At 41.7% G+C, this 14216-nt stretch overlaps 2 protein-coding genes across 4 annotated transcripts; one reads left to right on the top strand and one right to left on the bottom strand.

The window, feature by feature from the left end:
• The first annotated feature begins 347 nt into the window (after positions 1–347).
• Positions 348–4712, top strand: mgat2 (alpha-1,6-mannosyl-glycoprotein 2-beta-N-acetylglucosaminyltransferase). 3 transcript variants are annotated; one of them, XM_010904515.3, is made up of 3 exons: positions 348–545; positions 2382–2715; positions 3177–4712. In XM_010904515.3, exons 2-3 carry the CDS (start codon positions 2689–2691, stop codon positions 4557–4559), a joined length of 1410 nt encoding a protein of 469 aa, XP_010902817.1. In that variant the 5' UTR covers positions 348–545; positions 2382–2688; the 3' UTR covers positions 4560–4712. The 3 variants fall into 3 exon arrangements, with proteins under 3 accessions (XP_010902817.1, XP_019912023.1, XP_019912024.1); XM_020056464.2 differs by having other exon boundaries at positions 2382–2745; XM_020056465.2 differs by having other exon boundaries at positions 2322–2745.
• Positions 4713–10983: 6271 nt separating this feature from the next.
• LOC105030578 lies at positions 10984–13614 on the bottom strand. The gene is made up of 8 exons (XM_010904517.3): positions 13524–13614; positions 12972–13301; positions 12584–12883; positions 12039–12158; positions 11900–11946; positions 11745–11792; positions 11564–11647; positions 10984–11451 (listed from the first exon to the last, which is right to left on the bottom strand). The coding sequence occupies exons 1-8, from the start codon at positions 13585–13587 to the stop codon at positions 11329–11331; spliced, it is 1116 nt and encodes a 371-aa protein (XP_010902819.2). The 5' UTR covers positions 13588–13614; the 3' UTR covers positions 10984–11328.
• Positions 13615–14216: the final 602 nt, after the last annotated feature.

Raw genomic sequence — 14216 nt, 5'->3', positions numbered from 1 at the left:
CAATTAAGTTTAAATAAAACTTACCAAGACATTTGTATGTGGGGTGGGTGATGTGGATCTCCAAAGAAAAAACACAAATGCAATCCCTTTTAATATTTAAATTTTTAGGCAGCAGAATTTGGAGACTGTGCAAGGGCTTTTTGTGCAAACTTCAGGCATTGTGCGCCACATCTTAAAACACATTAGAATAAGCAGTTATTTAAATTACGACTTTTAAAAACAGATTTCTCCATATTGCTATATTGGTAAAAGCGTACAGTTCAGCGGTTTAAATGAGTGCAATGCAACATTGTAACCAAATATAAAAATGCATTTTTTTGTCTTGACTTGAGAGCCCCCCTCCGGAGTAATGCATTGTGGGAACCAGAGGTTGGCAGTGGTTTCGTATTTGGTATTTCGTGCAAGCGTTAGCTGTAGCTGGCTATATGTGTTATTTTGCCCAGAAATTGGGAGCAGAAGAGAAGGGATGGAGGAGAAAGAATATCTCGCGTCATCGCAGTGTTAATTTGGCTGAGACAGCTGCATAGCACGACTACTTTTTTTAGGTAACTATATATACGCTTTTTTTCAACGATTGAGCTTGTTGCGACCGTCTGTTATGGCATTCGTTTCATGATTCTGGCCGTGAATTGAGTCGCAACTGGAGTGCTTGCTTGTAAATATGATTCGCTCGCCCAAGCTAGCTTATAGTATGGGGCGCATTTAGCTTGCTAGCTAAATGGTCAGCTACCATAACACACTTGGTAAACAATATTTAACCTACCTAATACTAGCCAATTAGTTGGGTGCGATGTATTTGTACACGCCATGAGTCTTGAGCGAAAATGGGTCAATGGTTTGATGCATCGATGTCCCTGGGAGACTCTTCTCTCAGAGCTAGTTGGAAGAGGATAATTAAATGTGGAGGAAGCAAGCTAGCTTCATTTGCATGAGCTATATTGATTATATAACCCCAATTTCCTGCTTCATTAAGGCAGCCAATGGTTTAAGGAGGATATTTTGGTATTATTAAACAAAAACATATTTTTACGTTAACATTCAAAAACATGAGCAGTCTTGTTTGAAATGTTAGGTGGTGGCTAGGTTAGCTTTACAGCTTGTTGACTGTGTATCTTGTCATGTAGTGTGGGAGTCAACATGAGTGTTGTAATGTACACCGTTAAGTGCCCCTAGATGTGACGCTGAATGTTATCAGATCTTCAGCCAAAACCTAATATTAGATTAAGGAAACCTGAGGGAACAAATAACAAATGTATACTTACTTTAATTCCATTACATCCTACTTAAACATGTAATTTGAAAGATGTCTTTATAACATATTGTGCTTATAAGGATCTTATCTTATAAGGATGTGCCTGCATGGACACCAAACAGTGCATTCCTCAGAATGAACCTCATACCAGTGGTGAAGCATGATGGTGGTAGTGGATACTTGATACCTCAGGACCTGGAAGACTTGCCATCCTCTTCAGGCCATCAGCACATGAGCTAAAGCGCTTCTGGGCCATGTAGCAAGACAGTGGGTCAAGTCCAGAACTAAACTCATACTTGAAAACCCAGAAATATTAAAGTAGTTTTGCATGGATATACATTGATGTAAAAGACTGATATTGCAGTAAAATAATACACACCCAGGTATTGAGTAAAGGGGGATATTAGCCTACCTCTTCACATTGGTGCATTGGGTGTTGCTTCATTTCCGAGTTGACTAAATTAAAGGAAAACACTTTTACTTGTTAACTCAGGTTCCCGTTATCTAATATTACGTTTAAGTTTTAGATCTGATGACTTGTTTGTAAATGAGGAGAATCACAAAATGGGCAAATGATTTTCCCCTACGGAGACTAGGTTGTTGGCATCAGTCTGTTTGATGTGTGTGCTTTGGAAAAGGAAGACTATGAATTGCTCTGTTGTCAGTAAGGGAATGTGATCCCTTGTGTAGGCTGTCCAACTTTCCATTTTCCCATTTTGTGAATATCTTGGTACTTGTATTGATTGATGAGTGAGGTCAACCCAGAATCGCTGAACAGATGAGAAGACAGAACTAATCATAGAGAGTTGAAGTGGAGCTCAGGATGTTATAGCAGGGCTAAGTGTGTTCTAAATTAAGAATAAAACCAAATCACAATGGCAGAATGTTGACAATTTCCCTTTCAGAATCCGGTTGATTGGATTTTGGGAAGGACTTTTGTGTGTAACATAGACAATGGTGCATTTGACATATGGTTGTGTCTTATTATATGTTATACCGGAATAGATTTGGTTTAGCTGGAAAAAGTATGCATGGACATTGATTCCAGTGGTTGTTTTGCTGTTCACAGGATGTATGCAGGGTGCATTTAATGAAGACAACAAGTTAATAATTTCCTTCCACCCTCCAGTGGGATCCATGCACACAGCTTCCCTGCAGCCTCTCAGCAACCGTCATGCCTTATGGGACCCTCGCATGGCATCACTGACATTCCACAAAGACCCATGTCAACATTCCAAAAGTTAGCGCTGGCAACAAGCAACACGCGTTATCCGCCGTTTTCTACCACGCCTGACTGCCTGCCTTTCCTGCCTGTCTTCCTGACTGTACCCGAAGCACAGAAGTAACACTTGAATTCGCAAACCTGTCTCTTTTTTTCTTTTCTTATTTTCTCCACGCTCAGCTCGTCTCCCTTTGCAAGGGAGTGACTGCCTGTCATGAGATTCAGAATCTACAAGAGGAAGGTACAATACACGACGAGTCCCCAGTCATGTGTATGTGCTGCATGTTTCTGTACTGGGCATGTTTTAAGAAAGATCATTGATTTGACCACAGTCATAGATCATACAATCCCAATGAAGCCTGATTGAATTCCTGACTCAACGAGGTGAAAAATCTGTTTGTCATAGAACAAGACCATTAACCCTAATTGCTCCAGTAAGTCGCTGTGTAAAACGGCATCTACTAAATTACTCAAATGCTATATATAATGTACATAGGCTGTTTAGTCCGAAATAAATGGGGCCCCCTGGATCAGTTGAACTGCTTAAGTTGACTCATGTAATGTTAATTCTAACATTCTGTTACTAAATCTAAATGCATCTTACCTTCAAACAAATACAATACAATTGACTGTACAGCTTGACAGCAGTAGAGAAACAAGCTCTGGGCGTGGGATAGGATTTGACCTGAGTGTGATCCCTAGGTGGTGATACTGACGCTGGTCGTGGTGGTGTGTGGCCTGGCCTTCTGGACCAGTGGGAAGCATAAAAAGAGCGGCGTGGTGGTGGTCCCAAAGGAGGCCGACTCAGCGAGGAGAAGCAGCAGTAGCCAGGTACAGCCTCAGCTGCCGGCCACGCCAGCAGTCAGCCGGATACCCATCGTGCCCCCCATCGCCCCCGTGGCACCGGCCAACGAGTCGCACCCGGAGAACCGCCCCGAAAAGCGCCCGGAGAAGGATGAGAAGGAGGCGAAACCGGAGGTGGACAACAGCACCCTGGTCTACCGAGGCATCGTGTTCCAGCTCAACTTCGACCAAACGGTGAGGCACGAGGAGAGGTTCAGGGCGTCCAGGAAGAAGGACGACCTGGTTGTGGTGGTCCAGGTGCACAACAGGCCTGACTACCTGAGGCTGCTGGTGGACAGTCTGAGGAAGGCCTGGGGGGTGGAGAGCATCCTGCTCGTCTTCAGCCATGACTTCTGGTCACCGGAGATCAACCAGGTGGTGGCCTCGGTCGACTTCTGCCAGGTCCTCCAGATCTTCTTCCCCTTCAGCATTCAGCTGTACCCCCAGGAGTTCCCGGGCAACGACCCCAGGGACTGCCCCAGAGACATTGCCAAAGCGGACGCCCTGAAGCTGGGCTGCATCAACGCGGAGTACCCCGACTCGTTCGGCCACTACCGCGAGGCCAAGTTCTCCCAGACCAAGCACCACTGGTGGTGGAAGCTGCACTTCGTGTGGGACAGGGTCCGGGCCCTGAAGGACCATCAGGGCCTGGTGCTCCTTATCGAGGAGGACCACTTCCTCTCCCCGGACTTCCTCCACCTCCTCAAGCTGATGTCAGTGCTGAAGAGGGAGAATTGCCCGGACTGTGATATCCTATCTCTGGGGAGCTACGGGCACATCAGCTACGCCAGCAAAGCCAACAAGGTGGAGGTGAAAGCCTGGAAGTCCACCGAGCACAACATGGGAATGGCCCTGAGCAGGGAGACCTACCAGAAGCTAATCCAATGCACCGACACCTTCTGCACTTACGACGACTACAACTGGGACTGGTCCTTGCAGCACCTGACCGTGACCTGCCTGCCCTCCTACTGGAAGGTCATGGTGAGCGAGGCACCCCGGGTCTTCCACGCCGGCGACTGCGGAATGCACCACAAGAAGTCTGCATGCATGCCGTCCAGCCAGAAGACCAAGATCGAGAACATCCTTCAGAGCAGCAGCAACCAGTTGTTCCCCAAGAACCTGCTGATTACTAAGAGACTGCCGGCCAACGGGGCAGGGGGGGTGGCCCCCCACGTCAAGAACGGCGGTTGGGGGGACATTAGGGACCACGAACTCTGCAAGAGCTACCTTCGATTACAGTGACCTTATTATGAATATTATATCGTTATTATCTCTTTTTGCATCCTCTGACTTTAAGAAAAAGAACGCCTTTTGGAAAGAATCTTTATGGACTATTTCTTGATATTGCCTGTTTTATTGGACTGTTCCAAATAAAAAAAGTATGTTGAATTTGGGCTCCTATGTCTCAAGTGTCTTTTTATGTATATTAATGATGTTGATATCCTCTGTCCATGTTCCACTGTGTGCAGTCGGATCATATTGCGCGACTCGTTTTTCACCCAACATAATTGTTTGAGTATTTAAGTACTGTTTTATAGCATAAAAATAGCAAATTGTTCTTCAGCAAATGTGAAATGGAAATGTGGAGCATCTGTTTAAGGGGTGTGTACTGGGACCCAAATATGAGCCATTTGCGGACAGTCATACATCTAGGGAATTGGACGTAATTGCTTTAGAAGATATTTATATCGCAGAGACACTGCCTTATCGACTTGATATTCAATTGAACTACTATTCTCAACAGGTTTAGCAATATAGCCTTCATACCCCATTATTAAGGACTATTTAGAGAGGTTTGTATAGAAGGATCAGGTTGATATACAACAATTACAGCATAAAGTAAATACATTGTTTAAAGCATTATAAGTGCATGTTACTAAGGTGTTTACCCTCTGTCTCAAAGGTTATTTAAGGGTGTTACGCACGCTTGGTCAGGAGTGGCAGGGCAGCTTAGGGTTCAAGAGTGTTGGGCCGCTAAATGAAACTTAAGCCAGTGTGGTAAAAAAAACAAACACCTGTGGTCCCTGTGCAAGAAAGCCTATTTGCTCCCAGGCCATTTCTGAACACAAGAACGTGTTATAGCATACCACACTATGGTAAGAAGATAATGTAAAAAGGGGAAGTAATCACTTCCTGACCAATTCTACGCATTCTCTAATTCTTACAACAATGTTCATGGGTACAGTTTTGTATGTACCATATATATATTTTATCATTCACTTAATTATTCTTGAATTGTATGTTTGTGTTTAATGGATGACTCCCAGAGAACATTCACCGCATTGAAATGAATTATACATTCCTGGTGTTAGTGCTTTACATCTGAAGTGCTTAGGATGCAGCTCTCTATTGACAGTTTGCTCTAGGCTTGGTGGCTTCTATGAAACTGCATTGATCCCACTCCCTAAAGCAGTGGCTTAAAGCTAGCCCTGCCAGCCTTAGCTCTGTATATAAAGTATATCTGGGATAACTGCAGAAATAAGTCAGTCTCTGTTCCTTATTTCCTTAAAAGAAGACTAAAGACAATAGTCAATGGGTTTTTTCAGATTAATATGTGTTCAGGAAACTCACTTATATAATACATATTAATACATATTATCAAAGTTATATGACTACTGAAAAGTCTGGAAATATTGTCTTTCTCCACAAATCAACCAACCTAAAATATTCACATTTTCTTCAAGTAGTGCGTGCTAGTGCAAAAACATTAAGCCCATTGAACTCAAGGCTGATCTTAGGTCAATTTTGCAAAGATTATCCAAAGTCTGTGGTGAATTAAACCTTTAGGGTAAGCATATGCAGATAATGAGTTCTCTGATAAAGGCATTATTAAAACTGATTATGACACCCACTAAAGCATGTACACTTTAGTGGGTGTATATCACAGTAGGGCATGTTAATGGGTTTCAGATCAAACTGGAACGTGGATAGATGTTCTGTGTTTAATAACACTGCTTCGTGGGTTTATGTGAGACAGCTACAAGGCTTCTATCTGGAATTACACTTCCTCAGTGCAACGCAACATTGATTGGTGTAGCCCAGTGGATAGGTACAGTGGCGGTCAGAGCTTAGAGAGACACTTCACCGTGATGAGTGATTTCCCTGAGAGGATACAGTGGGCTCTCATCCTTGCCACATCCCTGCCTCTGGCCTGACCCTCTCCATTATTTGGTACATCCCTCTCTGTTCTGACCTTCTCTGTTCTCTGTCCTGACCCTCTCTCTATCATAACCCTCCCTTTTCTCTGTCACATCCCTCTGTCCTGACCCTCTGAATTCTCTGTCACATCCCTTTCTCTGTCTTGACCCTGTGCATTCTCTGTCACATCCCTCTGTCCTGACCCTCTGTGTTCTCTGTCACATCCCTCTGTCCTGACCCTTTGTGTTCTCTGTCACATCCCTCTGTCCTGACCCTCTGCATTCTCTGTCACATCCCTCTCTGTCCTGACCCTCTGCGTTCTCTGTCAAATCCCTCTCTGTCCTGACCCTCTGAGTTCTCTGTCACATCCCTCTCGGTCCTGACCTTCTGCGCTCTCTGTCACATCCCTCTCGGTCCTGACCCTCTGCGTTCTCTGTCACATCCCTCTGTCCTGACCCTCTGCGTTCTCTGTCACATCCCTCTGTCCTGACCCTCTGTGTTCTCTGTCACATCCCTCTGTCCTGACCCTCTGTGTTCTCTGTCCTGACCCTCTGCGTTCTCTGTCACATCCCTTTCTCTGTCCTGACCCTCTGCGTTCTCTGTCACATCCCTCTCTTTCCTGACCCTCTGCGTTCTCTGTCACATCATTCTCTCTGTCCTGGCCCTCTGCATTCTGTCACATCCCGCACTGTCCTGAACCTCTCTCTGTCCTGGCAATCTCTTGTTTTCTGTCAGTTCTCACCCTCACCATTCTCTCAGTCTCTTCACCTCTCTATATTTTCCTCTCTACACATTTTCTCTCTCTGTCCTCAGACAGCTGACTCAGTGACTTGTTGTCTCTCTTAACTGAAGACATTTAAATTGATCAATTAAAATGTTTGTATTGTGGATGAGTGTGTGTCCTTTGGCATACCATTAAAAAATTATTTGAGTTTGTAGGTGATGTTGATTTTAGGCAACATGGGTATTTTCTATTTAGAATTAAGTCGAAACAAATGGCTAAACGTTAAAATAATTCAGTGAGCCTTTTCATTTAAAACGTTAAGCTGTAGTTTAAAATGTAGTTATATAAATAGCCTTGGCCATATAAAAGTGAAAAGCCATCTTTGAGGCCCCCAACAGGAGTCCTTTTTTACTTTATATAGGAGGCCAAAGATGATAGAGAGGATGAAGTAATAATTCAAACCACTTAGTAAGAGCACCAGATCTAGACATTTTACATTTGTACTGCCCCCTAGTGACGAAGAGAGTGAATCAACAAGAATCATGAGTCTGTGTACTATACCTGTCAAACGTTTGGACACTTAATTTAACGGTATTTCTTTATTTTTACTAGAGCTGCACGATTTGGATAAAATATTGAATTGCGATTTCTTTGACAATAACATACTATTAACTGAATAAAATCGAGTTAAAGTTCATTGTTTTCTATTTTACACTTCTTACCAATTTGAAAACGCAGCCTATGTCGAACTATATTCGTTTAACTGCTCATTTAATGCAATCGCGTTTGCAGCGTTTGCTATGTTTGTGCCGTTGCCATAGCTGGTTAGACAACATTTCTCAACCCTTGAGGTATATTTTCTCCCATATTAAGTTTTTTTGTAGGCACCGATCTTGAAGCCAAAACTTTTAATAACCATGCTGTTGTGTATCTGGGACAAAATATCTTTGTGCCACTCGTTAACTTGAAGCAGCTGACGTCTTCGCTAGCAGGTGCAAGTTTAACTCAAACTAACATTGAAAAATCATCAAGTATTTAAACTTAATTAGTCCAGACATTGAAGTAATATACAAAAATACCTACCGCACCCGCAAGAAAAACAATTATGGACGTACTATGCATGCCCGTCGCCTTGCGTGAAGCGCTTATCTTTCAACATTTTTTGGAGCTGAAAATCGTTTAAGTTGGTGATTTGGATATTGCGCATGTCAATATCGCAATTTAGAATATATTTCGATTAATTGTGCAGCCCTAATTTCGACTATATAGTGGCAACAGCGTCAGGCCAACGCCCCATGGAGAACCAACTGGCTGTGGGCTGAATAAGGCCCTCGTCTGCCTTATGTTGACAAGGCCCCATGGAAAGCAGCTCTGGGTAGCAGGGACTGGAAGAAGTGTAGTATATTTACCCTGCCCTTTTTGTGTTCATTAATGCCCTCCAGGGCCCAGACTAGCTGTTCCCTGTGTCTCTACCTATTACAATTTGTGATGGGAAATCAAGGCTTTCTGAAGCATTCTAGTCTTACGTCAAATTTGACCAAAAAGGGTTCATCATATCTAGGCTGTTCAACATACACATTAGTGACCCATGCTGTTCAGATGTATAGTTGGTTAAAGTTGGTTAGGTATAGTTGGTTAAATGCTTATGTACAGGTTTTCCTCCTCTAAGTTCACAGTCATTGTTTGACTTCTTGCAATGGAATAATATGGTTGAGATTCAATTCAATTTCCAGAATAATTTTGGTCAACCTGCAGATCAACAATCATCTAAAAACCTCTGCATCCTTTGTATTATTGAGGCTGCCGAAGACAAAATATTATTGTAACCTCGACAAAAATAGATATAATTTTAGTACAGGTTGTCTGCTTTTACCTAAAACATACTAATAATGGGTCCAACACTGTGTGGTGATGTCAGATTATTATTTTATTTCTAACTTTGCCTCATCTGCATATCATATAGTTGCTACAAAAGTTTGCATACCCTTGGAGAATTGGTAATATATGTACCATTTGTAAAGAAAACATGAGTGGGCAGGCAAAACATGTCTTTTATTTCTTATGGGATTCACATTCAACTGTAGGTCATAACAGAATGGCACAATCATAAAACAAAAAATGGCAACAAAGAAAAATATGAACTGACTCCTGTTTAAAAGTCTGCATACCCTTAGTTCTTAGTACTGTGTATTGCCCCCTTTAGCTTCAATGATAGCATGCAGTTTTGTAATAGTTGTCTATGAGGCCTCAAATTCTTGCAGGTGGTATAGTTGCCCATTAGTCTTGGCAAAATGCATCCAGGTCATGCAAAGTACTTAGTCGTCTTGCATGAACCACACGTATAAGATCTCCCCACAGTGGCTCAATAATATTAAGGTCAGGAGACTGTGATGGCCACTTCAGAACCTTCACCTTTTTCTCCTGTAATTTGTCCTTGTGCTTAGGGTCATTGTCATGCTGGAAAGTCCAAGAGCATCACATGTGCAGATTTTGTGCAGAAGAATGCAAAGATGCTGAATACCCCCCAAAAACATCAGTGAGCCACCACCATGCTTCACAGAGGGGATGGTATTCTGTTCACTATAGGCCTTGTTGACCCCTCTCTAAACATAGCGCTTATGGTTGTGACCATAAAGCTCTATTTGGTTCTTGTAACTCCAAATTACTGTGTGACAGAAGCTGTGAGGTGTGTCAAGGTGTTGTCGGGCATATTGTAACGGAGCTTTTTTGCTGCATTTTTTCTGGCAACTCGACCATGCAGCTCATTTTTGTTCAAGTTTTGATCTTATTGTGCTCCTTGAAACAACCACACCGTCTTTTTCCAGAGCAGCCTGTACTTCTCCTGAGGTTACCTGTGGGTTTTGTCTTTGTATCCCAAACAATTCTTCTGGCAGTTTTGGTGGAAATCATTCTTGGTCTACCTGACCTTGGCTTGGTATCACGAGATCCCTGAATCATCCACTTCTTAATAAGTGATTGAACAGTACTGACTGGCATTAGCAAGGCTTTTTATATCCTTTTACATCTTTATAAAGTTCCATTACCTTGTTACGCTGTTCTTTTCTGCCAAACATTTTCACAAGATTTTGCCTCGTTACGCAGTTCTTTTCTTTTGACAGTTCTTTTCTGCTCCCTGTGGCAGTATCTAGCCTGCTCAGTGCATCCAAATGAGAGATAACAAACTCATTGACTATAAACAGACACTAATTGCAATTTAAAAAGCCACAGGTGTGGGAAATTCACCTTTAATTTATGTGTGTCACTTTGTCTGTCTGTAACAAGCCCAAACATTCACGGGTATGAAAACTTTTGATCAGGGACATCTGGGTGATTTCTGTTATCATAATGATTTAAAAAGGAGCCAAACAACTATGTGATAAGAAATGGCTTCATATGACCACTGTCCTTAAATAAAACACCTTTTTTTTTCAGATTCAATGCCAATATTTCCCAATTTCTGCCAAGGTATGCAAACTTATGAGCACAACTGTATTTATGGAATGCACATTGGTTAATTACTTGGCATGGACGAAATCCCTGGTGCCAGTCAGTGGAGATTCACTTCTGCTGTCGACCTCAAATATGCATGTGATCAAACAAAGCTTCGGACATCATATATTATGTGGTGATCATGCATCTGAATAAACATTATGTACAGCTCCTGGAAAAAATGTGCAGACCACTGCATCTTTTTCTTTACCTTCCAAAATGTCAAAAAGGAAGGCTTTGACTGAGGAACAGAAGGGTTAAAATTAAGAGACCACTGCATATTGAACGCTTCTGTTCCTCACTCAAAACTTTCCTTTTCAACTTTTTTGGAAAGGAAAGAAAAAGGTGCAGTGGTCTCTTAATTTTTTCCAGAGCAGTATAAGAAACCGTCACTGGAGAGATTCATGAAATACTTAATTTAAGATGTCATATTGAAGACTGACAAGCAAAACATATTTGGATTCAAACCAGATTTTACGAAGCAATTATTTGTCTACATCTCTTAATGTTGACCGATTGATCTCTGCTCGTATTCTAGTTACCAAAACACCTGTTCTTTGAATCTAATTTAACAGTTGGTCAGCATACACAAAAGGTGATTTTTGGCACTGATATTACACTGAGTGTGAATCAGGGAGTTTTGTCCTTATGTTATTGTTTTTATTCCTGATGTTTATTGACAGTAGAATAGAGGGAGTTGGGGTCAGCAGGGTTCTCTGTTTCTCTTCCTCTTTCAGTAGAGGTCATAACTGAGGCATAGGTCACTGAATCCTCACCATGGGCCTACACACAAACGCACACACACACACACACACACACACACATAATAAAAGTAAATGCTTTAAATAGCATATAGGGATAGCCCTATTTTAATGTACAATATAAATTCACTTACATTAACTCTCTGAGGGGAATTTTGGTTGAAGTGGCTGATGGTGGCATAGGTGATACCATAGGTGATACTTTCAGCAGGTTGATTCTACAAGTGTATGATTTAAATAAGACTAGTCATATTGCTTTGTAAAAACAGAGTCAAATCATGTTTCATTTGACCAAATACTTATTGATGCACTGACCCTGTCTTCCTTTGCTGGTGGGGTGGAACCATTTACTTCATTCAGACCCTACAAAAATGAGCAACAATCGTAATTAATTACTAGATTTATAGTGGAACCTTTAGTTCATCTACTACAACAGTAGTTGAATACTTTAAGACACTTTTCTTCAATACCAGGTCTATGTTATTCACAAGGCTGACATCAGCTGTCATTTGATTCACTGAAAAGAGAAAAAAACATCTGTAGAATTGATACAATTAAAAAACTCCATTAAACACAAAGAAACGAAACAAGATACATTTCAGTGCTTACTGGTTGTCCTTTTGTGTGCTATGATGACAAAAGCAATGACAAACATTGCCACAGTCACTGCCACAAACACTCCTACAGCCACTCCCACACCCATGGGAATCTGATTTTGTGAAGGGGAACCTGAGAGGGGATGCAGAGCTTTTTACTTACACATCATTTAAATGACAAGACATTAGTAATAATTTTTCTTACTGGTGAACAGTGTATACATGTTTAGCCAAATCACAGGTATTATACAAAGCCCTTTTTCCATCAGCAGACTTTTTTTTACATCCATGCAGTACTGTAATGTGCATCAGTTACAAAAAACATTTTGGAGTGATTAGTGCCGGTATTCAAGCAAAACCTTCATTATGCTCACGTGAAGAATTTGTTATAATGATTATTTCCTTGGATGACAAAGTTCTATATTCCTGATACACCTTCTTTTGACACTTTTCTTGCTTACAAGCACTGCCCTACCACACAGAGGTCAACGATTCCTGGGGGCCCACATTGTTAATTTATAATGATTATGGGAGCATTATGAGGAGACATAAGCCTACCTGAGAATGTGTCCGGTAAGTCAATAGAGGTCTTCTCTTGTTCCTTTATAGTCAGCTGACACTTCCACTTCCTGTTGTTGTACTCCCTCTGCGGTGTAACATTCAGAGTGATTTCACAACGTGGGTGGTTTGTAATGTTCAGTCTGAAGTCTTTCTCTAGATCAGTACCAATCTCATACAAGTTCACAATAACATCGCTAATAAGGTGTGAGTTACATTTCCCATCATACGTGTGAAGAAAGCACCTTAATGTTACTGGTTCATCAGGCTTTAAATGTGTCACTGGTGTGGATGAGGACACTGAAAGAGAAGAAAATATATCTTAACTTATCTGTTAACATTCAATGTAATGAGTGTATAACAGTTTGTAGTGAACCATAATACTCACTATTTAGAAGAGACAAATACACAGTTTCACCCACTCCTTGTTGTGGTCCATTCTCTCTAAGGTATTGTTGACAGGTGTAGGTTCCAGCATCCTCAGCTTTGACATCACTAACATGTAGAGAACAGTCAGACCCCAAACTGAGTCTATCAGATCTGTAAGGATGATTTCCTTTATTGATGGTTCCCAATTTGACCTCTTCAATTGTCTTCTGACTTCCAGCTCTGTTAAAGTTCCATGTAGTTGAGGTACAGTTTCCTGGATTGACCACATTTCTACATGGCAGAATGACGTTATCTCCCACTCTGGAGTATTGACTGTTTCCATTGACATCTGGAAGGATTATGACATTATGGTAAGATTACATGAATTCACAGATATTATAATTCATAACATTTACACTGTACCTTTCTAGAAAATACAGAAAAAGTGTTTTCTTCACCATCAAAGAGGCATAACATTAAACAACAAAACATAAACATCACATGTTTGGCGGCGTAAAGTAAATGTGGGTTCTTAAAGTATATTCTTGGTATTCTCTCTTTTTTGTCCTACCTGAGAGTAGAGCCAATAGGATCACAACCACTTCCAGTAATGATTTATATGCACCCATTGTCATTGCTCTTTCTCTCCCCTCTGTTAGTGTGGGTGCGCTATGATTTTCAATATGAGTTTCTCACACCCCAGCCCATATTTCAACACTATACTTCCTCAAATCCATGGTTATTTGCATCATCAATGTTACAGTGGCAATTCTGATACCACGATGAGAATTGTAGGTCAACCTACAGTTGAAGGGCACTGTTCCCATATCGTATGACTGTACCTGTTGTGATGTTTTTTAATTTAAAAATATATATTTTGCACATCATTTAGGGCTTCTTGCTATCAAAACTGGAAAAAATGTGTCATTTCAAGGGAAGAGTTTAATAGTATTCCAAACCTACTCCTACTTCTTTTTCTCCCCGTCACACTTTATGACCTTGCATCACTGCTACAACAGCCCCCTGCGGAGTCAGGAGAGTTGAGATCGCCACTGGCCTCCTCTGAAACCTGTCCGATCAGCCGGTCTGCTTCTTTTACACCCCCTCCCTTAACCAGGAAAGCCAGTGTGAGCCAACACGTCGGAGGAAATGCTCGCTCACATTGTCTTATTCCTAGCCAGGTCAGAGGCACCCGTCCTGCCATTGCTGGAACGTGGCAGCATATCCCCTATGCCGATTTCCTCCTCCCTCAACCCTGAAATCA

Source organism: Esox lucius, chromosome 18, assembly GCF_011004845.1.
Source record: "Esox lucius isolate fEsoLuc1 chromosome 18, fEsoLuc1.pri, whole genome shotgun sequence".
Taxonomy (NCBI): Eukaryota; Metazoa; Chordata; class Actinopteri; order Esociformes; family Esocidae; genus Esox; species Esox lucius.
The sequence above is the reverse complement of the archived record's forward strand: the minus strand, read 5'-3'. Positions and strand labels throughout refer to the sequence as shown.

Coding starts and splice junctions, on each gene's coding strand:
- mgat2 (XM_020056464.2), top strand. CDS start 2,689: ATGAGATTCAGAATCTACAAGAGGAAGGTACAATACACGACGAGTCCC. Junction 2,746..3,176: donor CGACGAGTCCCCAGTCATGT/GTATGTGCTGCA, acceptor TGTGATCCCTAG/GTGGTGATACTGACGCTGGT.
- LOC105030578 (XM_010904517.3), bottom strand. CDS start 13,587: ATGACAATGGGTGCATATAAATCATTACTGGAAGTGGTTGTGATCCTA. Junction 11,793..11,899: donor TTGTGAATAACATAGACCTG/GTATTGAAGAAA, acceptor TCATTTTTGTAG/GGTCTGAATGAAGTAAATGG. Junction 11,452..11,563: donor ATTCCCCTCAGAGAGTTAAT/GTAAGTGAATTT, acceptor GTTTGTGTGTAG/GCCCATGGTGAGGATTCAGT.